The sequence below is a fragment of the Lutra lutra genome, chromosome 1 (assembly GCF_902655055.1).
Source record: "Lutra lutra chromosome 1, mLutLut1.2, whole genome shotgun sequence".
Lineage (NCBI taxonomy): Eukaryota > Metazoa > Chordata > Mammalia > Carnivora > Mustelidae > Lutra > Lutra lutra.
Window position 1 is genome coordinate 61,714,339 of NC_062278.1, and position 23,428 is coordinate 61,737,766.

At 42.6% G+C, this 23,428-nt stretch overlaps 1 protein-coding gene across 1 annotated transcript in view; it reads right to left on the bottom strand.

Annotated features, from left to right (window-relative positions):
* DRD3 (dopamine receptor D3) overlaps positions 1-18,910 on the bottom strand; it is a 39,263-nt gene extending 20,353 nt beyond the window's left edge. Inside the window, exons 1-3 of the mRNA XM_047691591.1 lie at positions 18,860-18,910; positions 12,135-12,439; positions 1,848-1,960 (exon numbers count right to left, since the gene is read on the bottom strand). Of these exons, the coding sequence (XP_047547547.1) occupies positions 1,848-1,960; positions 12,135-12,404 (383 nt within the window). The 5' untranslated portion in view covers positions 12,405-12,439; positions 18,860-18,910. The remainder of the gene's footprint in view (positions 1-1,847; positions 1,961-12,134; positions 12,440-18,859) is intronic.
* Between the last annotated feature and the right edge of the window lie 4,518 nt (positions 18,911-23,428).

The window sequence follows — 23,428 nt, forward strand, 5'->3', positions numbered from 1 at the left end:
AGTGAGTTTAGGCTGTTGGTAGAGAGGGCAAAGGCCCTGGTCCTGCAAAGGTCAAACACTGGGAAATGAGGAGGACCTGCTCTAGGACCTCTTGTTAAAGGCAGACTGGAGATGTCTTGAGATAGTTATAGAGAAAGCACCATGAGAATTCAGGGGTGACGGAATCAAGTTGTAGAAATTTGCAAGGGCTTCGTGGCACAAGGGGCAGGTGTGGTAGACCGTGAAGCAAGAGAAGGATGTGGGGCAACCCAGAAAGAGATGAGATTGAAAAGATGGACTGAGGCCATAGGGCAGAAAACTTTGACTCCTAGGCTGTGAAGGTAATTCTGATATTTACTCTTTAGGCCAAGGAGACGCTGCAGAGTTATGGGGAGGGCAGTGGGCATTTGGACTTTAGTCCTGGGGAAATGATTCTGAGAGAGGCATGTAGGACCAGTTAGGAGGCTGCGGCAGAAGTCTGGTGACAGGTCATAGGAACATAAAATAAGCAGGCATAGTAAGAAAGGGAAATCCGGCGGGGGTGGGGGGGCGGAATGGCAAAAAATGAAGTCTAGAAGCCTTGATTGCTTAGATATGGGAGATCAGGAAGAGGAAGGGGACAAAACCTGAGATTGTAAGGCAATTAAGAGATGACAGTTTGGTGCTTTGATGGTTTGGCTTTTAAAGTTTTGAGGAGCCAGTCCCCCATCTAGGTGGTAATATGGTTTGAAACTCAGGGGAGATCTCAAGGGTGTAGCTGGAGATTTGAGGGGGCTTCGCACAAAGCCCAAGGTTATGAACTTGGAGTCAGCTAGACATGAATTCCAATGCTGACACTGCTCCAGACAAGGGGTGTATCTTTAGGTCAATTCCTTAATTCCCCTAAGAAGTTGGAAGTGAAGCCAATAGTAGCGGGTCAGTTGTTGTGAAGATGGAACGAGTGAGTGCCTGTCAGAGCCTGAGCACAGTGGGGTCAGTTCTCAATGACTGGCAGACCTTGTTTGGGCTCCCCTGTTCAATCTAAGGAGGGGGTGGATGGAGCTGCTGGGAGAAAAAGGGCGGAGGAGAGAGAAAAGGTAGACAAGAGGAAAAGTGAGGAACCGAAGTGCCCAGGGCCAGGGTACCCTGTTCTTCGGGATGGAAAGCGATGCCACTTGGGTGGAACGTCCCCACATTTGAGTCACAATCACAGAGATCCACTCACTCCAGCAACCAAAAAGCTATTCTAAAGAGACATCATTGTTTACTTGTTTGCCTTAAACTCTATGAAGGAAATAAATAAACAAACAAACAACCAAATAAATAAATCACAGCCATACTTCCTAAAATTGCCCTTCTCCCCATCCACATCTCTCCCTTCCTTGCAGGTCTTCCCACGCTTTTCTCTTTCCTCACCTTCTTCCTCTTTTCCCTCCCTTCTTCCCCCACATCACCAAAAACAAAACAAAACACCCACACACAAAAAAAATAATAACAGGAAATTTTCCTCCCAACTCTTGTCAGCTTCCCTTCTGTCCTTGACCCCGTCCCCCTTTACTCCCAATTAGGAATCACCAAGGCCCCCAAAGGATGGTGAAAAGGTAAAGCCAGAATCCTCTCTAAGGCTCTGGGAGGAAGGAGAGCCTAGGAAAGCTTATGGGATGATTGTTTTTCTTCTGTCACGGGAGTTTCTTCTCTTTTGCAGATCATAGTTTAAAAGAAAAAGAGCGAGAAGAAGATGTCCTGGTGGCTGAGTTCCACTTGGCAGGGACCCCAGTGCCCTCAAACGCAAAGCCCGGATGCCCCAAACAGCAGGAGCGACTTCCCCAGGCTGGTGTCCCACACTGCCTGGCAGCCGAGACCTGCCCACAGGGAAATCCCAGCCCTACCTGTCGATGCTGATGGCGCAGAGGTTCAGGATGCTGGCTGTACACATCATGACGTCCAGGGTGACAAATATATCACAGCAAACGCGGCTGAAGTTCCAGACTCCACCTGTCACCTGAGTGGCAGAGACAAGGCAGTCAGTGTCCCCTGCGACCCAGTCATCTCGGCTGCCTTCCTGAGGCCCCCCTGTACCTGCGGACCTGCCCTCCCTGTGCTTGGCACCGTTGTTGCCAAGGGCAGGCAGAGGCCGAGGGAGTGCTGGGCAGCCCAAGATGGTCACCTAAGAAAGGACAAATTCACAGAATGCGCGAACATTAGAGCTGGAATTCGTCCAGTGTTTCTCAAAGTGTGGCCCACAGTGGGGTGCTCAGTAATGACACACATTTCTGAAGGCTTCCCTAGGCCAACTGAGTCAGAATCTCTGAATCGAGAGCCAATGAATTTTCATTTTAAAATACCCCCCCTCCAGGCCCTCCCCGCCCCCGCGCCCCTCCACCCGCACGCCCATTCACCAGGGTTTGAGAATTACTGATCAAGTTCAACCTCAGGAGGAAACTAAAGCTCATCGCAGTTAAACAATGGGCCCATAGACATCCAACAGGTAGTGAAAGAGCCTGGGTGAGAGCCAGATGTGTGCCCTGTGCCCAGTCCGCCTTTCTGAAGCCTTCCGCACAGCAGAGCGCCTACCCTATACCCAGAGAATACGCTGAGGACACGTTTTCCACAAAACTTACCTCTGAAATGAAAATCTATCTGGCTTCTGTTTTAAAGCTGGGACGCATTCTGGAATGGTATCTGTAAGAGCCTATGTGAAATCAGTCTGTGCCAGCATGCCCGCCTTGAACGCCCCAGCTTCAGTGCCCAGGAGGTGTGCGGAAAGGTGGGTGCAGGGCATTGGAAAGGGGCGCAGGTCCTCTTGTCCACTCACAGCACCAGGGAAGACAGTCCTGACCTCACGCATTTACACATGGGTTCCAGGCTCTGAATCTTCCTCTCACTAATGCTTACCAAGAGTCAGGAATTGAGGCAATTTAATTTAGATTGTAGCACATTTCTGTTTTATTTAAAAAAAAATTTTTTTTTAACATAACCTAATCAAACCGGAGAGTTGTGTCAGGGAGACTGTCACTTTCAGAGTGTCCGTAAAGTCCATCTGTGAGCCCCGAGGCTTTTGGGGGGCACCTGCCAGCTTCCTGTCTGTGGGGACCGTGGTTCTCGAGGAGAAACCCGTGGGGCTTGGTGTCCTGGCTGCAGCTGGGGGCATGTGACATCCCCGCTGGGCAGGCCCGGTGGCTGGCGAAGGAGAAGGGGAGTGAAAATGGGTCCAGGAACCTCCACAGTAGCTTCTCGAGGGAAGATGGGAGAGTGCGTAAAGGTGGAACTGTTGCTCTGGTCGGTTTTTGTCACCCGAGATTCTTGTTGCCCAGAGGGGTCCCCTTCCCATTCGTTCCTGATTTATCCCACTAAAGGAAGGTTCGGAAAGCCTCCCTCCTCGAACCACTTCTTTCCCCTTCGATTTATTTCTTTCCAGCATCCCATTTTACTCCTGTATTTGGTCATCTCCAGACTCTATTTTGAGAAACCCTAACCAAAGATATTTTGTCTAAAAGCAATGATGCCAAGTTCAAACTAGCAAAGGGGAACAAACCCCTTGTTTTTGTTCGTTAGGTTGTGGATTTGTTTTCTTTTAGTTCAGCCATTTGCCTTTATAAAAATAAAGCCTAATATGCACTGATAGGAATTCTGAGAATGAGAAACTCATGAAAAGGGGGCTGTATGGTCATAATAGCTGATTTACGGGAGCCAGGAGAATAAGGGATATTTTTCTCAGTCCATAGGATGCTTGTATGCTGCGAAAGCTTCTTGCAGAAGCTTCGAATTTTGTATATTAAACCTCATTTTAACATATGTCTTCTATGCAATATATGTCTTAAATTGGGTAAAGCCCACTTTTTGTTTTGTAAAGTTGTGAATGCCTGTTTGTGTCTGTGAGCTGGGGTGAAAATGTAGGTGACAGAGGATAGTTACAACAGCAAACTCCAGTGCGTGCTGGGTGTTTATTTGTTCTTTTGTTCGTTCTTTTGTTCATTCATTCATTCATTCATTCAGCAAGTAGTTGTGAAGCCCCTAATACTTGTTTATAGAAGAAGCATCTGTTATGTGTTTTAAGAGGTTTTAAAAATGTGTTTTGGGGGTGTGCTTTCGGTGGCTCAGTTGGTTAAGTGTCTGCCTTTGGCTCAGTCATGATCCCAGAGTCCTGGGATCGAGCCCCACTTCGGGCTCCCTGCCCAGTGGGGAGCCTGCTTTCCCCTCTGCCTGCTGCTCTCCCTGCTTGTGCACATGCTCCCTCTCTCTCACTCTTGCTCTATCTCAAATAAATAAATAAAATCTTTTAAAAAATATACTTCCGGCCATGTCCTTGAAGAACGTATATGATAACTGAGGAGCAAGGCATTCTTAAATAAAATAACCAGAGATCATCATGAGGGCCTAACATTGTGAATACAATCTAATGTTTATTGAGAACTTACCTTATGTGGGTCACTGGCCCACGTGACCTATTTCAGGAATTTCTACAGCTTTGCAACTTTAGATTCTGAAAACTGAATTTGTTTTTTACTGTATGGGCTCATAAAGCTTTTGGGGGACAAAATATACACTTATCTGATAGGAAAGTAAATGACTGTTAGTTAATTCTGTGGGAGCAGGGACTTCGACTTGTTTGCTGCCACATCCCCGGCTCCTAGAGCAGGACCTACCATGCAAATATATTCTGGAAGAGTGAATGGTCTCTGACAAAATCTGTATTAATACTGATAGTTAACATTTATTGGATGCTTACTAAGTCTTGATGTTCTGCGAAGCACTTGACGCACATGGCTTCTATTGGTGCTTACCACCCTATGAGAGATGGCTACTGTTTTCATGGCAGAGAAAGGGACAAAAACTGGGAGAGGGTCAGAACCCCACCCGGGGTGGCACAGCCAGCAGATGCGGGCAGTGCACAGGAATGCAGGTCACAACCTGCCCTGTTCTAGGGGAGCGTCAGGTCAGGAGGGACGAGGTGCTAGAAAAGGATGGGAGTTGGGCTGACACAAGGGGAAGGGAGAAAACCATATGCTCATTGAGGATTTTTGTGTGACAAACGGTATCACCTCCCTTCTCGGAAACGGGCACCCTCTTTTCGATCGCCTCTCTCATAGCGTTCCAAAAATAGTGCAAAAGACAGGGGTGGCTGCTGGCCTTGGGGTCTAGTGAAAGCACACACTGGGCAGGTTTTTTGCTCCCTTGCTTTTTAAGCCCCTCATGGCCAAAGCCCTTCAAGTGTCCTCTGACTTCTCTTGTGCGCCCCACTCCCCACTGATTCTGGCTGGTCTCTTCTCCTAATTCTGCCTTCAAAATCCCCATTCTCCTTGATCTCAGCTAAGTGTCAAAAAAACCCCACGCTGATCAGTGGATTGAAGTAATTCCCACTAAGGTGCTGTCCCTTAGGCTTCCCTGGGGCTTACTCCTTAAAATAAGTCTTTAACTGGTGGATGTGCAGTGGAAATACTCATTTTACTTTATTAATTTATTTTTTTACTGGAGTCCTCCACATCAAGTAAATAAGAGTAAGCAATCAGTAGAGCTGCAAAGGGCCATGACCATGCCTAAGTAACTCTCACAATTCTGTCACAGCAACCCGATGAGGGAAATAGTGTTTCTAATTTATTGGTACAGAAATGGAGACTGAGAATGGTTATGTGATTTGCCCAAGGATGCGTAGCTGGTAAAAGAAGCTAAAATTTCAAACCCTTAATATTAACGATTACTCCACCCATGGCAGTATCTTGCCGGGCCCCTGCTGGGAAGCACACAGGTCCACTCAATCCTACCGTTGTAGGAGGGATAAGAGCTGGCACTGGCCTGTCCCTCTACCACACAGCATATTAATTGAGGGTCTGGTACTTTGCCTGGGGGAGTATACTGAGATAAGTGGAACCTGTTTTTGAACCCCAGGGCTTTAGCATATAGTGTGAGCACGTAAGGGGGACACATATACGAGTGGGTGTGGGTGAACTGAGGGCCCAGGAGGGAGAAACCAAGAAAATAACTACGATACAATGGGAAAAGTGCTGATGGTGAGGTAAGGACAAAGTGTGGGGGGAACATAAAAAGGAAAGAGAGTTTTGAAATTAAGGCAAAAAAAAAAAAAGAAAAAAAAACAAAAACAAAATCTGATGGATTTAAGCCTCTTTAGAGACATGATTCTACCTTTCTCCTAAATTCTAATGAATAACTCACTACAGAATTCTGCACAGCCAGGTGGTGTTACTCTCACTTGCTAATGAATATAACTAACTCCCTTTGGCAATGCAGAAGGAGGGAGTAAGCAAGAAAGTGTCTTCAGGTACCGAAGCTGGCTATTGATTTCTAACAGACACAGCCTAAGGCAGCATTTCCCAAATTTACTGATTATAAGGCAGCATTTCCCAAATCACCTGAGGCTCTATTTAAACAAAATGATTCTCAGGCCCCACTCAGAATAATAAGTCCCTCCAGTGATTCTTCTACTGCCTGGGAGGTTGGGGAAACCCGGGTCTGGGGATTTGGGGGTGGAAGTAGGGGGCATGACATTGTCTTCAGAAATTGTCATCCCTAAAAGCAGGGCTCCTTGCCCATTCTATGTCCCACGGATCCCTTTGTTCTCATGGTTCCCTTCTCAGAAGAATATTTGTAAGTGTATACAGTAAAATACATTAGATCACAATACCAATTATATTGAAATATAGTTACCAAAGTATTTTAATATATGTGCTTCTTTAATAATGCACTAAATAACAAAGCCTAGCGACAGGTCTAAAATTCCTACAATTTCAAAGTACTCGTGAGTGTAAATGGTATTTCAAGGTGTGTACGACAACTCTAATGTGATTTGAAAATAGAAATATCTGTGATTTCTCTTGGGGACAGTAAGGATTTCTTCTGCTGTGGGTTGATGCCTACCTTCATAGTTGAAGAAAATGCTAAATTTCAGTGTAGTGAAAATAAAGAAGTAATTTTATTTACATCCAAGTTGATGGACTCCCCTGATTAAGAATTCCTGCTCTAAGGGATGGGATTTTTAGTTGTTTGGGGAGATGTCCAAAGCACAAAAATGGAATTACTTCTCTAACCTCTTCATTCCATTTTTGTTCACCACATTTGGAATCTTTCTGGGGTGCAGGGGGATTGCGGTGAGGCAAGATAGGGGATCCAATGATCTGAATCCCAATTTCCTCATCTGTGAAATGGGGGACAGTTTACAGATTAGTGGCTCTTAAATGTTAATTTGTAGCAGGTGTTCAGCTGCTTGCATGAATTACCAAGGATAGGAGTGGGGGCGTGGTGGTGCTGGTATGATTACCATAGACTTCCAGGGCCATCCCTGGAAATTCTGGTTTGGTGGACCTGGGGTAGACCCAGTAGTTTGTATTTTGAACAAGCAGTTCTCCGTAATAAAGATTTAGCTCAGAACTGCTCAAAGTTTAGATGCGTAAGAGTCATGGAGGAACCCATTGAAAATGCAGACTCTCCCTTATTTTTACAATGTCATTACAAGGGTCAAAGTTTCCTCTCCCCAAAAATAGTGTTGCTCTTTCCCGTAGTCACTCTCTGACCTTGATTCCCTGCCTCAACACTACCCCCTGTTCTTTTTTGCTTGGTATATATTACTCAGTTCTCACGTCTTTTTTTTCCTGTCCACACTGGGACCCAAATAGTCTGAGTTTAATATTCTAAAAGTTCCTCTGGCTGCTTACGTTGCCTTTCTGCCCTGATATAAGTGCATTAAATATCACAAAGGATGCTTAACCAAGTGGAACAAAATGGGATGTTTGTGCTTGGAGAGAGAGCTCCACACAGACTGCAGCTTCTAAAGCAGGAAATTAAAAACTTGAGAGGGAATTAGGGATAGAACTATTTATTGTGGCACAGAAAAGAGTTTTTGAGCAAGTGCTGCAAACTGAATGAAAGAGACAGCCAGGACTCAGCCCACTGAAATAGAACCTACTCTGAGATCACCTGCATGATTTCTATCCTAAACTTGCTGCTAGGCCCGAGGACAAAGAAAACTGAAGAAGGTCAGTGACTAGCCCCTGTTAGTCCCCCAGCCCAAGCCAGGCTCCTGTGTGCCTTTAATGATGAGGATGGTACTGTGAAAGCCACTGTGTTGTGTCTGTGCTGCTGTCCTCTGCCTTTGTTCCAATAGTCCTTGGAGTCCTCTGTGAAACTCTGAAATTCCTGAGCAAGTCTTTGGTGTGCACCATGGAAGGAACATATCATCTCTGCTAAACCAACTCTTTCATCCAATGATTAGTTCAGAGAAAATCATGTGCCAGAAGCCAATCCAATCAAGTACATCTTAACATTTCTAGTAAAAATTCTGGGACACAGATTTTCTATCTTGGTGTGAACGGTGGGGTGGACACATGTGAGGCCTATAGTTTAGAATATGCCATGGGTAAGGCTAATTCCTAGAATAGAGCTGGGAGAATTGTGGAGAAATGGAGCTGGAGGCTGGTTCCAACGGTGCCTGCAGCCCACCCTACCATGGGACTTTTAAAAGTCCTGGTGTGAAAGAAAAATGCATTCTGTTTGTTGCTTAAGTCGATTGGAATTTAGTTTTCTTTTACTTACTACTAAAAGTGTCTTAACTGAGATATTTATAGTTCACACCTTTTAGTTATCAAAGTACTTTCTCAACTGGTGACAGTTGAGCCTGACATCAAGCCCATGAGAAAGGAAAAGTATACTTGTCACCTCCATTTTATTCCTTCGATTCCAGGTCTTCTGACTTCCAGTTCTGAGTCTTTCTCATAGCATAACCCTGTGCAGGAATCACATTCATTCCAGTGAATTCCAGAAACACAGTGCTCTGTGAAATTTTGTTTGCCCATCTCACAGTAATTCTTCCCCATACCACATCCTCTTTTTAAATAAAACCCACATTTTCACTTTCTTTTCTCTCCTCCCATGTATCCTTCCCTTATGATCCAGTTTTGGTTAATTAAACTTAAGTGAAGTCCCTTAGGAAAAACTTTGAGGCATTCCAGGGAAAGGGCTATCTCTTTCCCTCTCTTTCTTTCTTTTCCTGCTGTCCCCACCTATCCTATTTTTGAACATGGCCATGATGCTGAGGGCCATGGCAGCCATCCTTCAAGCAGCATGAGGAAGTAAGCCAGCTTGTCAAGGATGGAAGAGATTGGTCCTTGATGACACCATGGGGCAGCTGAATTGACACCAAAAATCCCCTTCCTCCAGAATTCTTGTTGTGTGAGAAAAGTAATTCCTCTTTGTTTAAGCCACAGTGAGTAAGGTTTTTCAATATTTACAGCATACACACTGGTGCCTGGTAAAATTAGGCCATTTTCCCTCAAAGGAAGGAATCTGGCCAGTATGAGCCAATATTTCCTTCAAAGAAGATAGATGTATTCAAATCAAAGCACAGGAAGCTGTGAATTTGGCAGCTAATTTGGCCACTACATTGTGTTCCTCTCATTTCCGTGCTGTCCTCTTGGACAAACATTTTGTGCTTGTCCCCAAGCCTATAGCAGTCTCTGTACTGTGGTCAACACTGCATCCTTTCCTCTTTCCAAGGGAGTCCTTAGGTATAGTCATGTAATTACTAGACCAGTTACTCAAACTGTACCACAATTAGCACAAGTTAGTATGATTAATGCTTTGCTCTTCTCTGAGATGCATGGACTTATATATTCACAGTCCTTTTAAGGGCCCAAGGTACTCTTTTCTCTCATTGAGATACCCTGTCTGCTTCTGAGGTCCACAGAAATCAGGCAGGTATTTAAGATGAAGAAAATTATATACTGTGGTGGGTTAGGGAGACCTGGTCCTTTGGAATAGAACCTTCTAACATCTTAACTTGTTGTCTGTTCATTATGGCTGCTTTAAGTCATGTTCTTTTATTGAGAGAGACCCTTAGAGGACTGTTGGTGAGAGTGGTACTGAAATATTAAGTTGCATTGACAAGAGCTTTAAAGCAAGTAGGGAAGACCAAAAAGAGGTCCAAAGCCCATTTCCCAGTGGAGAGATGTCTCCCAAATCTTCTTTATATGATTGCACACTTGTTTGACCATGCTCTTGATTGCTGAAAACTTGCACCAAATAACCTGTTGGACATAATGTGTACTGATTTTTATGAGAGGGAGCCAAGGGGAGAGCTCATAGATCCCACCTGCAGAGAGTCCAGTAAGCCTTTGGCAAGATTTCATGCCGGCTCTCTGTGCGATCGGTTGCTCTTCTATGCTCAGCAGAAGGGGGATGTCATCAATTTTGGCAGGTGTGGCTGACAAGGGATGCCCTGTGTGTCTAGCGTGGAACAATCACAATGTCAATATCCTACACCAGTATCTACAGAGATTTTCCAAAATGGTCTATCCAGAGTCCTGGAAGCAACCCCAAATGGACAGTTGAAGAGGGATCTTGGGAGGCTTTGTTATAGATACCCGAAGACTGGCTTTATTTCAGAGGCAATTAATTTAATATGTTTATTAGAGTGGAGGTCCTCATCCTGTATTTCTTTCTGACATGCAGGCTTCTGAAAGACCTAAGAATCCTTGTAATGTATAGGGGTGGACAGAAATACTTTGAGGTATGGGATGGTGATGTTATGAATCATTAACTAATCCATTCTGGTTGGTAGCACTTTAAATCTGCCTACTCTTGAGCAGAAATCTCACATGTGTCTAACTTCTTTTCAGTCTCATTATTATTGAATGTAAAAAAAAAAACAGCTCATTGAAACAATAGATACGGCTGCAGACAGTATAAGCAGGAATTGCCCATCTAATGCATACATTATAGAAAAGATTCATTTAATCATTCATACAGCAAATATTTATTTAGCACATATTATGTGCCAGGTAGTGTGTTTGGACTACAGGGGAGGAAAAAAAAGAACAAAGACATAGCTTCTGACTTCAAGGTTGTCTCAGTCAGTTTGGGTTGATGGAAAAGTCAAGATAATTACAAGATCTTTTGCCATCAGAATTATCTTAATTGGGAAAAATTATTGTTTGTTTGTTTTTTTTCCCCTCCAACTCTTCCCTTAGCCTATACATCTATCCCAATCAGCCTAGATGTTTTTCTGCTTTTCCTTTCCTTTTCTATTTTCTTGGTTTCTTTCCTTTATGTTTCCCCTTTGAGATCATAAGTCTAATTTTAGTTCCCAGTCATTCTTTAATAGGGATACCAGCCTAGGCAGTCTATGTTTGAGGTTTTTGCTCTCCTGTGATATGTCATACTTAATTAACTGTCACCTTCACTATTAATATTAACTGAGATATTAATTTGATGAATTTTAATTTCTCTTAATCATAGCATCATTTTGATCCTTCATTGGATACCTCTTTAAAATGATACATGATACACAGTGCAGGAGAGACATATTAATAGTACATTAAAGTGTTTTTAAAAAGCTCTTTAGTAATTGCATGTTTTCCTGGTAAGACTATCTGTTTCTTGAACAGGTGTAGGCACCCTGATTCCTTTGTTAGCAAATGGATGTTTTGTCTTGATCACCTCCTGACTCTGTTTTGCACTCTCCAATGAAAATACTTTCAAATTTAAGAAATATTTCTCTCCAGAAGAATTCTCCAGGGTCTGCTGCATTATCTGACTGGCGAGGACTCGGTACTATTAATGGAGGCATCAAAAATATAAATGTGAAGGTTTGGTCTGTTTGGTAGCAGAATCTGTAGAGAGCTGGTGCCCAGGAGCAAAGAACTGAGTGCAAGGGCAACTCAACAATCAAAAGAAGTCTGATCTATTTGCAGACTGTTTTTTCTCTTTTCCACTTAGTCATTAATTTTTTTTTGTTTTTCTATTATTCCTTCTGCATCTCCCTCCCTCCTCACTGTTGTCCTGCATCCTTCCAGCACAACCCTACCCCTCTGTATACATGAAAACACTGTTGAAGCTGCCCACAGACTGCCTCCCTCAACCCCCCCCCCCACATCTTTGAGACGTGACTGGCACAGAGATTAAACCTGATGCATTTTAGGATGTGTTGCATCACTCAAGTCCAGTCACCTGGATGCTGGAGACCCAAGAGCACAATCATTCCTGGCTCCTTCATTCTGATGTGGGCATGTCATGTCGGATAATGGGATAAAGGGAGAGTGACGGGACCTCTCCTTCCTTCCTAGTCTCAGGATCGTGGCAGGGAATATTTTGAGCCCAGAGGCCGGGAACACAGGGAAGACAAAGACCAGGACGGTCACACAGGCAGCCCACAGGTGGGGCTCACTCACCTCCAGGTACACCACCCAGGGCATCACCAAGGTGGCCACCAGCAGGTCAGCCACAGCCAAGCTCACCACCAGGTAGTTGGTGGTGGTCTGCAAGGCCCGTTCCTTCAGCACTGCCACACACACCAGACCGTTGCCGAAGATGATGGCCAGGATCAGAGCGCAGTAGGAGAGTGCGTAGTAGGTGTGCGGGTGGGCCCGGCTGGCCCCTGTGGAGTTCTCTGCCCCACAGGTGGAGTTGATCTGGCTGCTCAACTGGCTCAGAGGCGCCATAGCCCAGAGGGAGAATAGTGATCCCCGTGGGTTTCCTGGGAGGAGACAGAAAACAATGTTGGCAAAACTGGACTCCTTGGAGCTTGGCTGCTTGGGTACATTTTTATGGATTGCTTCAACAAATATTTATCAAGCACCTCCTATATGCTTGGTACTGTTCTAAGCACTGGAAATACAACAATGAACAAAAGGGAAGATACTCCTGCCCTCATGTTGGGGCCCACTGGGGGAGGAGAATACAGCAAGAAATAAGATAAAGGATGTAGTATGGAGGAGAATACAGTAAGGAATGAGTTAAATAAAGAATGTATATGTTCGATCATGAGATGCATTTTGGAGAATGATGAATCAGAGGAGGAGGTATGGAGATGGGGAGGATTACGTGTGTGTGCATAGGCTATCTGAGGGCACTTTTTAACCAGGATAATCAGGAAGCCCTTGTGAAGAAGGCGACACCTGAGTCAAGACCTGGAGGACACGAAGAAGACAACCACGCAGATATCTGCAGGAAGAGTGGTCCAAGCAGAAGGGTCCAAGCAGATACAAAGGCAGGACAAGGTGGTGTGTGGAAGGCAGCAGGCAGTCCAGAGGGGCTGGAGCCCAGTGAGGCAGGTACAGAGTGGAAGGGTGTGAGATCAAGAAGCTGTGCAGGGCACTGAAAGAGCTGTGCTTAGACTGTGAATATGTAGAGCTGTTGCGGGATCAGAATCCCAGCTCTGCCACTTCCTACTGCTGGACGTTGGGTGTGTTACTGCACCTCTCCTCTCTGAGCTTCATTTTCCTCCTCTGCAAAGTGGAGGAAACGAATCCACCCCATAGGGTTTTTGTGAGGATTAATTGAGCTATTAAATATGTAAAGCATTGAAAGCTATGATACCTAGAAAGCTATGTAAGTGTGAGCTCTTTTTTTCATACTGGACGGTTTCTTTTAGCTTCCCATTCCCCTTTCCTTGTTTTCTCTCCACCCTCTTCTGTTGCCCCATCTGCCTTTCCCCCTGCCTCCCTCTGTCTCTTCCTTTAGTTTCTCATCTCTCTCTTGCATCTTGCTTGGGGCATGGTGGGTGTGGGAGAAGAACTCAAGAGTAATGGAGTATAGAGACAGTGTAGTGGTTTTTATAGTTAAGGAAAAATTCATGTGTGGAATTTTGTTTGAAACCTCCTAATTTTGAAAGACTGGTTGCCAATTAAAAAATGTTTAAACTCTATGAAGTGCCTTCTCACCCCCCACCCACAAAATTTTACATCCATGGGCCAAGGGCCCATAAGCATAAATTTTCAACTTCTGAGCCCTCACTTTTCAAACAGGGAAATAAGACCCAAAGAGATTAATAACATGCCTTAAGTCATAAAGCTTATTAGTGGCAGAACTAGCATGCAGGCCTCTGATTCTTCCAAAACTCCCCGTTGGCATCTGCAAGCTGTAACAACTGTCGTGTCACCATCCCATTGGGAAGAGTGAATCCTCGAACTGTGGGGACTTTGGGCTTAGGGTGGGAAAGGCATCAGAGCCCCTCAGCTGCCCCTGTGACACCAGCCTTTTGGGGCCAGTCCTGAAGAAGGGACTCTGGGCTCTCATAGCCAGGTTTTTGTGTATCCAGGAAGAAGTGGGGGTGGGGAGGGAATGTGACAAAAATCACCATGTCTTGTAGAAAATTATGGAAATGCCTATGCATTAAAGCCTTGTGTGCTGGAAGAGGGACTCCTGCCGTGGGATCTGTGCTTTAGACGGTCCCACTTTGGACCGCCTCTGTCATATCCTCCCTATGGGATGAGGTCATGCCCTCCCACAATGCCAAGGAGCACATCCAACAAGAGTCCACTCTCTCATTCTAAACCACATTCTGGGCACCAAGATCACAGAATTCTCTGCCCAAACTGCATGGAGCCTGTTTCCCAAGCCCTATTCTGGATCTGTCAACCTGAGTGTATGCCATGGATATTTGGGACCCCTGAGCTCAAGGGGTGGCTCTTTGGGGGAGCTCAGATGAGAAGCTTGGGTACAGCCTAAAGTGGGGAGAGAAGAGGATGGAGTCCCTGGAGCAGGATTTGGGGTGGAAAGAGGCTTCTCCTGCCCTCTCACATTTCGTTTTGAACTCTTAGGGACCAGGAATCCTAAATTTAAACCTGGCCTTCCAGATGGTTACAGAGGTATATTTTTCAAGGCAGGAGTATTAAACATCTTATTCACTGCTTTGTGGGTTACAACTAAAATACTTAGAAATGGAGTATATGCGCCTCCATGGGAACACTCACTCCAGGCAGAGGTAGAGGCTGGCTTGGTGGCCAGGCTTTGCTCTCAATCCTGGTATCCGCAGCTCCCCGTCAATGAGGGAAGTGGCCTAATCATGATTGTCATTTTGTGTCTCATTTTGAAATGTTTCATCCTGGAATGTGTAAGTGTGAAAATGAACAAATGATTGTAAGGGGCCGACTTGGAATGAATTCAGAGAATTATTTTAAAAGAAAATTGTTCTTTATCTTGGCACACTATTTGTACTCAATAAAATTTAAAACATAATAATAGTTTCTGATAATAATTATAATTTTCTCATTATTTGGAAAGGGCAGCTGCTACCCTAGAGATAGGAAAGCTGCTTCCAAGAGCTTTTTGAAAAATACAATGCTTTCTGATTATTGATGGATATTTCTACCTTTGAGGCCAGCTCAGACCCAGAACACCTTTCCTCCTGCAGCTGGACCAGTTGGGAAAACAGTGGCCAGAAATCAGTCTTCCATGGGATCTGTAGTTGGCCTCTGATGTCTAAGCCTGATCTCACCTGACAGGTAAGATGGAAGCACAAAACCTTGGGATATTTGTTACCATCTTGGACTTTTTACCCTGTTGAGGTTTGACAGCTACTTAAAAAAAAGTGCAGCTGAGTGTCAATGGCTAATTAAACGAAAGGAAACCCTCAACTCTGAAAATCAATCGGGAGCCTGATGTTTGAATCATAATTGCATGGATTTCTGATTTATTATTGTTTTTGCATTGTACCGTCTCTGGTCTTAGGTTCTGTGTAGTAGCAGGTGGGTGTAGCCTTGGTTGTCCAGGCAGTTCCTAATGAGTTGATGTGGGAGATGGAAGCAGTAAGTGAGTGAGAGCCTGGATTACTCCCCGCCTCTCAGCTAATTGTTTCAACTCTCTCCCTCCTTAGAGCTTTCTTTCATCTTTTTTTTTTTTTTCCCTTTAAACCAGTATTGCTTATATAACACAGAGCTGGGTTGGGATTTTTCCTTTCTTTTTTCCTCTGATAAATATATTACCAGATATCAAACTGGTTTCTGTTAGGGAAAAGCAGGAAGCCTGGAAATTTGTTAACTTAACCACTCTTTAAGTAATTCATACTGATAGCCTGGTGGAGACTGGTGGAGACATCAGCAAAATGTGGACATCATACCCACTCCATGGGGTTATTGCGAAGATCAAATAATATTATATATGTCAAGTCCTGGCACTGCTGGCAGCTGGGGCTGGATAATTCTTTTTGGAAGTGGGCATTGTAGGATGTTTAGCAACACTCCCCTTCACCCAGGTTGTGACAACCAAAAATGTCTCCAGACACTGTCAAATATCCCTTGTGGGACAAAATTATTCTCTCAATTGAGAATCATGGCTCTAGCATAATGTCTAACACAAGCACTTGAAGTACTGTGGCTTTTATTATTAAAGGGGAAGTGGGAATAAGTGAAGGGGTCAAGTAAGCTCCAATTGTAGAGTGGCTAATGGACTTGGAAATTAAGAGATTACTGGTGACCTCAGCAAAGAGTGTTAGTAGTTAAGAATGGATGAGCAGTGAGAAAATGGAGAAGGCAAGGACTAGAAGATTATGGCTGGTCTAACTCTTTTAAGATTCATTATATATAACACTACTCACAAATTTTAATAAACCTTTCAACTTCTTACAAAGTATTGATTTGCCTTGGTCTTTATAGTTTATTCTAGCATCTCTGAAAGTGAGTGCATAATTTATTTTAAAGAGTAGAGGGACAGAGAGTAGTCAGGCCCCCATCAGCTATGACATACATCCTGCTTTACTGATATTCCCTCAGTGCTGTGCTACATTCTGCCTAGAACGTTTGTGGGGTGTCTCCTTGGCACTTGGTTGCATACCAGGCGTGTTAGGAAGATACTCATTAAGGTTTACCAGGTCTTAATTATTTGTTCCCTTTCCTTAAGAATACTGAATTGGGCAAAAACAAACAAAAAAAATAAAAACAAAAACACTTGAGTTCTCAATTTCCTTCTGAAGACAGTAGTCACCATCTCTTCTGTTTACTACCATGTAGTGGGTACCTGGACTTTATCTCATTTTAATATTTATAGTAGCCCTGAAGGTGGATATTAAAATCTCCTTTTTATAGACCAAAAAGCTGAGTCTAAATTTTCTTAAGATTATATCATATGTAGGAGGCTGTATTGAGCCTAGCTTTGATCTTGGGTCTCCTTAAATATCAAACTCACAACTTATTTAATGTGTCTGTAGACATTGACGTATGGAGACATTTCCAATTAGAGCTGGTTTTTCCTAAACTCAGAACACAACACCTTAAAAACAGGGTTCTGTGACCAGATCTTCACTTGCATCAGATCCCTGTCTTCTGCCCTCAGTTACATCCTGACCTCTAGTCTGCAAAGCTTTTCTGGTTCTGGGCTTCAATGCAGACTTTCTATATTGGCTGAAAAAGTTAATAATTATAGCTAAAATTTATAATCATTATCATAGTTAAGCCTCGCAGCAACCTGGTAGAGAAAGTAGGTCCTATTATTACCCCCATTTTGCAGGTGAAGGAAGTAATAAAAAGGTTAATTATCTTGCTGGGGTCATACAACAATAAATGATGGAGCTCATTCAACTCTATCTGTTTCTAGACCTTACATTTTTAACTACTCCACTATTGGGGTGAGGGAGACAAACTTGAAATGGAGACACATTTTAAAACCTTGCTTTTTCAGAGCACCTGACCAAACCCTGTGAGAAGTCAAAGCAGGTGCATACTGCACATAGAAACAGTGGGAGTTACATTGTCATTATTATTAGAGGCAGTCTTTAGCATTTCTATGGCACTTTATTCTTGAAAATTGCTGTCTAGTTTACTTTCCAATGAAGATTCACAAGTGCATTAAAATACATAGCATACTTATATATTTGGGCATATTTACATCGTTGGCAAATGCACCGAGAAAAACCATAGCTGATAGCCAAGGTTATATACATTTTAGTCTCTAATTAAACCTGCTCCATTAGGCAGAGAATTCCCACTCTCCCTAACAACTTCGAATCACCAACCATTTTATCATTTTAATCAGAGATAAAATGGAAAGTCAATGGATCAATCAATAAGCAAACATTAATCAATGGCAAACCTCAGTGCATTAGATATTGAATTTAATAATGAGTAAGATCTATTTTGTATTTGCTTTAATTCATAATCCATAATAAGCAGGCTTCTGTATAGATGCTTTAATATCAAGCATTCATTTGGATACTGTCAGTATTTTCCTTGCTTGACACCACTGCTCACTGCTAGCCATGCAGACCTTTGAAAATGTTCAACTAAAAATAAACAAGTGTCTGAGCAAAATTTTTTCATATCATATTTGCTTCTCTTTGGCTCCAAGAGATCCAATGGTGTGTCAAGCAGGAATTCTTCATGCATACCTAAGGACAGACATCTTACTGACCTTTTAGTATCAGTAAGAAAAGGGCTTCCCCTATAAAGTACAAAGAGACATGCAGAATGAGTGTAAAATCCAAGTCCCACTCTGCTATTGCCGCTTTATTATTTGTGCATGCATTTTGATAGTATTCGATTAAACTAAATGCATGAACTGGAACAAATACCTAATTGCAACAACTTCCGTTGACCCAATAAGCTACAATAAATAATGAAAGCCTAACAATTAAGAAACAATATCCTCAAAATCATATGCTATCATTAAAGAAAATATACACAATCATCATCTCAAGTACTGCATATCTCTGCTGGGAATAATTGGATTCTGACTTGGAAACAGCCTGACTTTAAATAGACCATTGAAAACAGTGCCTCTCCAAACCCTCAGCCCTGGATTACTAGGATGCTAAATTGGGGAGTTTAAAATAACAGACCCTTACAATTAAGTAAGACCCTTAAGGGGAATACATCAACTTCCATACAAATCCCAGGGATAGTAATACCTTTTTATTTTCCATCTTTTAATTCTGCCTTGATAGAGCTTCTAGAGCCCATGAGGATCTAATTTTGGGGGAAAAAGAGAAAGAGAACAGGTTTCTATTGTCAAAAATGAGGGAAAAAATGAAAACAGCTTCTTTAGGGTTTCAGGTTTTTCAATAAGAAGAGGGTGCAGAGTTTTAATGCATATTCGTAGAGAACCACAGAACCCCAAGCTGGTTAAATAACCTTCCAGGAAAATGCTGTGCATTAAATTAGAAACAAAAAGAAAAATTACTTACCCTGAAAATTTCTTCTGATTTCTGGAGACTGTGGAGTTTAGCACCTCAGTGGCTGCCTTCACTTACTGACAGCAGACATGCTCAAGCAAAGCAAACTTTGCCTTTCCAAGGACACCGAAACTGTGGAAATGAACAGAAAGAAAATCACCCATTTTTGTCTCTAAGGTGAAATCACTTGTGGGCTGCTCTTACAGCTTTCCTATTAGACCTTACTGCATGCTTCATAGCTGCTTCAAATCCATGCGTTTCCTCTAGAGGATTTGGGAGGGACCCTAAACTGATCTGTGCTGGGGTTAGCCCTTGGGAGGCTCTGTCCTTGGTGCTGAAAGCGAGGTGTAGCAGGCAGAAGCAGGATCTGTTTTCTATCTGTCTCTCCTCTTTTCCCTCTGAGCCTCTATCTGCTGCGTGCTATGTTTTTTTAGTACATGTGTGTTTCCCCCTCAATGCTCTTTTTATCCGTTATTCTACTGTCTTTCCTTCTATGCTTTAATTTCTCTTGAATAACTCTAACCTTCCTCAGCTTAATTGCTTGGGCAGCTTTTGGTGGGTGTAAAGATGATCACTACAGAAGAAGCAACAGATCAACAAATTGATACCACAAGTGGTTAATAAAAATCTGTAAAATGTAAAACACAATTGACAGAATAATTGAACTTGGAGGTGTAAGCCTGTCTGGGAAAAGAAGGTTAAAGGAAATATATTACAGTGGAAGCAAAACTGAGGCGTGGAATATAACTGGTGATAAAAAGATGAGATAAGCTTAATACGATGAAAAATGTTAAATATTTGTTTAACAGCACTCCTTGCATTCAGAGAACTCTACAAAAACATTTGCCGATTCGTTCTCACTGCTCTTCTGAGGTATATGTGAGTAAGCTTTCTTAACTCAACTTTAGAACTAGCTAAAGTGGGATGCAATTAAGGGCAATGCCAGTAAGTCTCTGAAGCAGCACTAGAACTTAATCTTACCATGGTCATCTATTCATATAACATCTTACCATGGAATCTTAACTATTCCTTGTTCTCTTGTTTTTGAGCTCGTCTTCCTTCAGACAGGGTGGCAAGTCTTTCACTCCTTTCTCTGCCAACGGTGGATGTGCTTGGCAGCTGCAGCGCAGACAATCATGGGGAGTCTGGTCCGAGTCTGACTATGATGGAGACCTCTGCTGGATGAGAAAGAAGCAGCAGTAGCAACAAGGTTTAAATATGGCTATTCCTAACAACCACATTAATTGAGCATATACTATTAATCAGTCATTTTGATTCACTCTCTCTTTTAATCTTTTCAACAACCCTAAAAGGTAGGTATTATTTTTATGTCCCTAATTTACAGATAGGAAAACTGAGGCTTAGAGAGGTTAAAATAATTTCTGAAGGTCACACAGCTAACAAATAGTGGAGCTTGGATTTGGATCCAGACATCTTAATTCCGGAGCATGTTCTCTTAACCACTGTGCTATAATTCTTCAAAAGGTGAAAATTTTAGATTTCCCAGGAGACTGACAATATGTCATAGAAAATAATAATTATAATGACAAAGATGATGATATCAATCATACAATATTTGTATGGTGACTAATAATTTATAAAGCATTTTCTCATTCATGTTCTTGTCTGCATCTTGCATAAATCCTCATGAACCCTGTTTTTACAGAGGCTGTTATGGATTGAATTGTATCCCTCACCCTCCATTCCCCCCAAATTCATATACTAAAATCCTTAACTTCTGAATATGACTATATTTAGAGATAAAATCTTAAAAGAAGTGACTAAGTTAAAATGGTGTCCTTAATCCAATCTGACTGGTGTCTTTATAAGAAGTCAAAGAGATATCAGGGAGTCACACACAGAGAAAAAGCCACATGAGAAGGCAGCCATCTATAAGCCAAGGAAAGAGGCCTCAGAAGAAACCAAACCTGCTGATGTGTTGAGCTAGAATTTCTAGCCTCCAGAACTGTGAAAAAATTAATTTATGTTGTTTAAGCTACCCAGTCTGTGGTATTTTGTTATGTCATCCCTAGGAAACTAATACAGAGGCTTAGAAAGAGTAGAACCCATATCGAAGGTTGCTCATGATTCATAGGGCATTCATACATTGTTATGTGACATACCGATAATGAATGTGCCCTAAAGCTAGAACTCCCAGCTTGAATGTGAACCCTTAGTCTCTTCTTCTGTGGGTCAGGGGATCAAGAGAATAGGTACTGTCCAGGGTTGGTATGTCCAATTTGTAAAATTGGAGAGAGTGTGTGAGTAGATTGAAGCAGCAGGGTAATTAAAGTTCAAGGTCTTGGGCACCTGGGTGGCTCAGTTATTTAGGCATCTGACATCTACTCAGGTCATGATCTTGGGGTCCTGGAATAAATCTTGTGTTGGGCTCCCTGCTCAGCACGGAATCTCCTTGTCCCTCTCTCTTTCCCCCTGTCCCTCCCTCTACTCATGCTCATGCTCAGTGCTCAATCTCTCTCTCTCAAATAAATAAATGAAATAGTTTTTAAAAAAAGGTCTTAACTGTTCATTTTCAATACCGTGGTTCCACTTTTGAGTATCCTATGTTTATTTTCTTAAACATTTGAAGATACTGTGTCTTATAATAATGTTGTCTGATAATACGTGAATGTAGCAGGGAAGGCCACATTTCTAAACTTTCTGTGTTGGGATCCCATGGTGTATTCTCACAGGGCAACCATAAATGTTGCTTGCAAATCTTTCCTCAACATTTTTGCTATGCCTTTTTGGGGCAAAGTTCAAAGGAAGATAATGAATGACGAACATTCTTATTCTAATTCTATATAAGACCAGTGGGTGGAGGAGTTAACTGCCATGCCCAAAGTCATAGATCTAGGCAGTCCTCAGGCTGGATCAGGTGGCTCGCTGGTAGACTCCCTGACTGCCTTGGTGAGTAGGAGGGGATTGGTGTACGAAATGAAAGGAGGTGGTGAGTGAGGCAGTCCTTTCTTTCAGGACATCCCTGTAGGTGAAGATCAGCAATTGCTCCTTTTAATCTGGCACTTTTCATTCATACAACACTGAACAAGTTTAATTATTTTAAGTAAATGGAAGTCTTATTCATGATTGGCATTGAAGATTTTGAGATCTGCCTTCTGGGAAGAACTCCAGGACGCCTACAGAACAGACATCCTTGGGCAAAAATCAAGAAAAATGCAGATCATTTTCCTCATCTTCCTTCCAGGAACCCATCTCAGTAGCATGACTGGAACTTCCTCATGTACCAGCCAACAGCGCTTCATGAGGGAAGTTTTTATGTCTCGAACCTGCAATGGGAGGTTTAGAGCAAGAGTTAAGAGGCAGTGGGTTTATGATACATAGGCATGCTCAGTGTTTTTGTTTCAAGGGGAATTGGTGTGAAACTTGTGGTAGAAGTATTTCCCTCTCAGTTTTGCAGTGCTGTTCCAGGGTAGCAATTGCTGGTTTTATCATTGGAGTCTTACTTTCAGCACCAAAGATCAAGTGCAACATGGCTTTTTTGGCACCACTTTAAACTTGCACAGAGCTTACACTCAGCAAGACAGTATGGAGACCCAATATGGAGGTGTGGGGAGCCAATTTAGAAGGCCTTGCATGAACAGAAGAACATTTTGTTTCCATGTTTCACCACAAGTAGCATTTCTCACTGTGAGAAGGAAGATTTGATTATGATGATCTTCAGTTGCATGAGTACCGATCTAGCCACCTGGTGTGTTTTTCACTGGAATCAGACCTCATGTTGTAGAGTTCAAATGTAAGTTGGCAAATGCAGTAAGTGGTCCAGACAGTATGGTTGCTTCCTCCTGATCCCAGCTCCTATTCTTCTCCAATGACACTGTGGTCTCATCATAGATGAGAACTGTCTGAGAAAGCCTTGGGTCTAATATTTGGATTCATTCTGCTACTGTCATAAATTATTTGAAAGAGAAAAATAGCTCAAGTGATTTATTAATGGTCAGTACTAAACTTCAATCTTGACTCAAGTACTAAACTTCAATCTTGATTCCTTTCTACCAGAGAATGGCAGTAAATAACATGTTAGGCTTCCCAACCATTCAGATCGGTATCCACTCCACTCTTTTACAGGTAGCACAGTGAGGGTAAGGAAGAAAGTGATAGTTGTCTTTATATTCAGATCTACTATTCTGTGTGCTTGTATCCTACTTCCTTTTTTAATGTACACCCTTCTTCACTTTTCCAACTATTTTCTTCCTGTTTTTTTCTCCCCTATATCAGATATTCTTTTATTATTCTAGATTTCCTCAATTTCTTCCAATGTAGTCTATATTTCTTTTCTTCTTCCCCAAAATACATATAAATGGGAATGGGGTTGGGTTAGAATTAGAAAATTTCTATCATGATTAACTTATCGTTTGTTCAAAAGGATTTTGGGTTGATGAGTATGGCAAATTATATTTCCCAAAGATGACCACAATTGTATTTCTCATCCCTCACGTTCTTTGGGAATTTTGTCACTTTACCATCAAGAGATAGAGTCTCATGTCTCTCTTCTTGAGCCTGACAGGCCTTTGTAACTGCCTTAACTAATGAATAATGGCAAAAGGGACTCTATGTTATTTC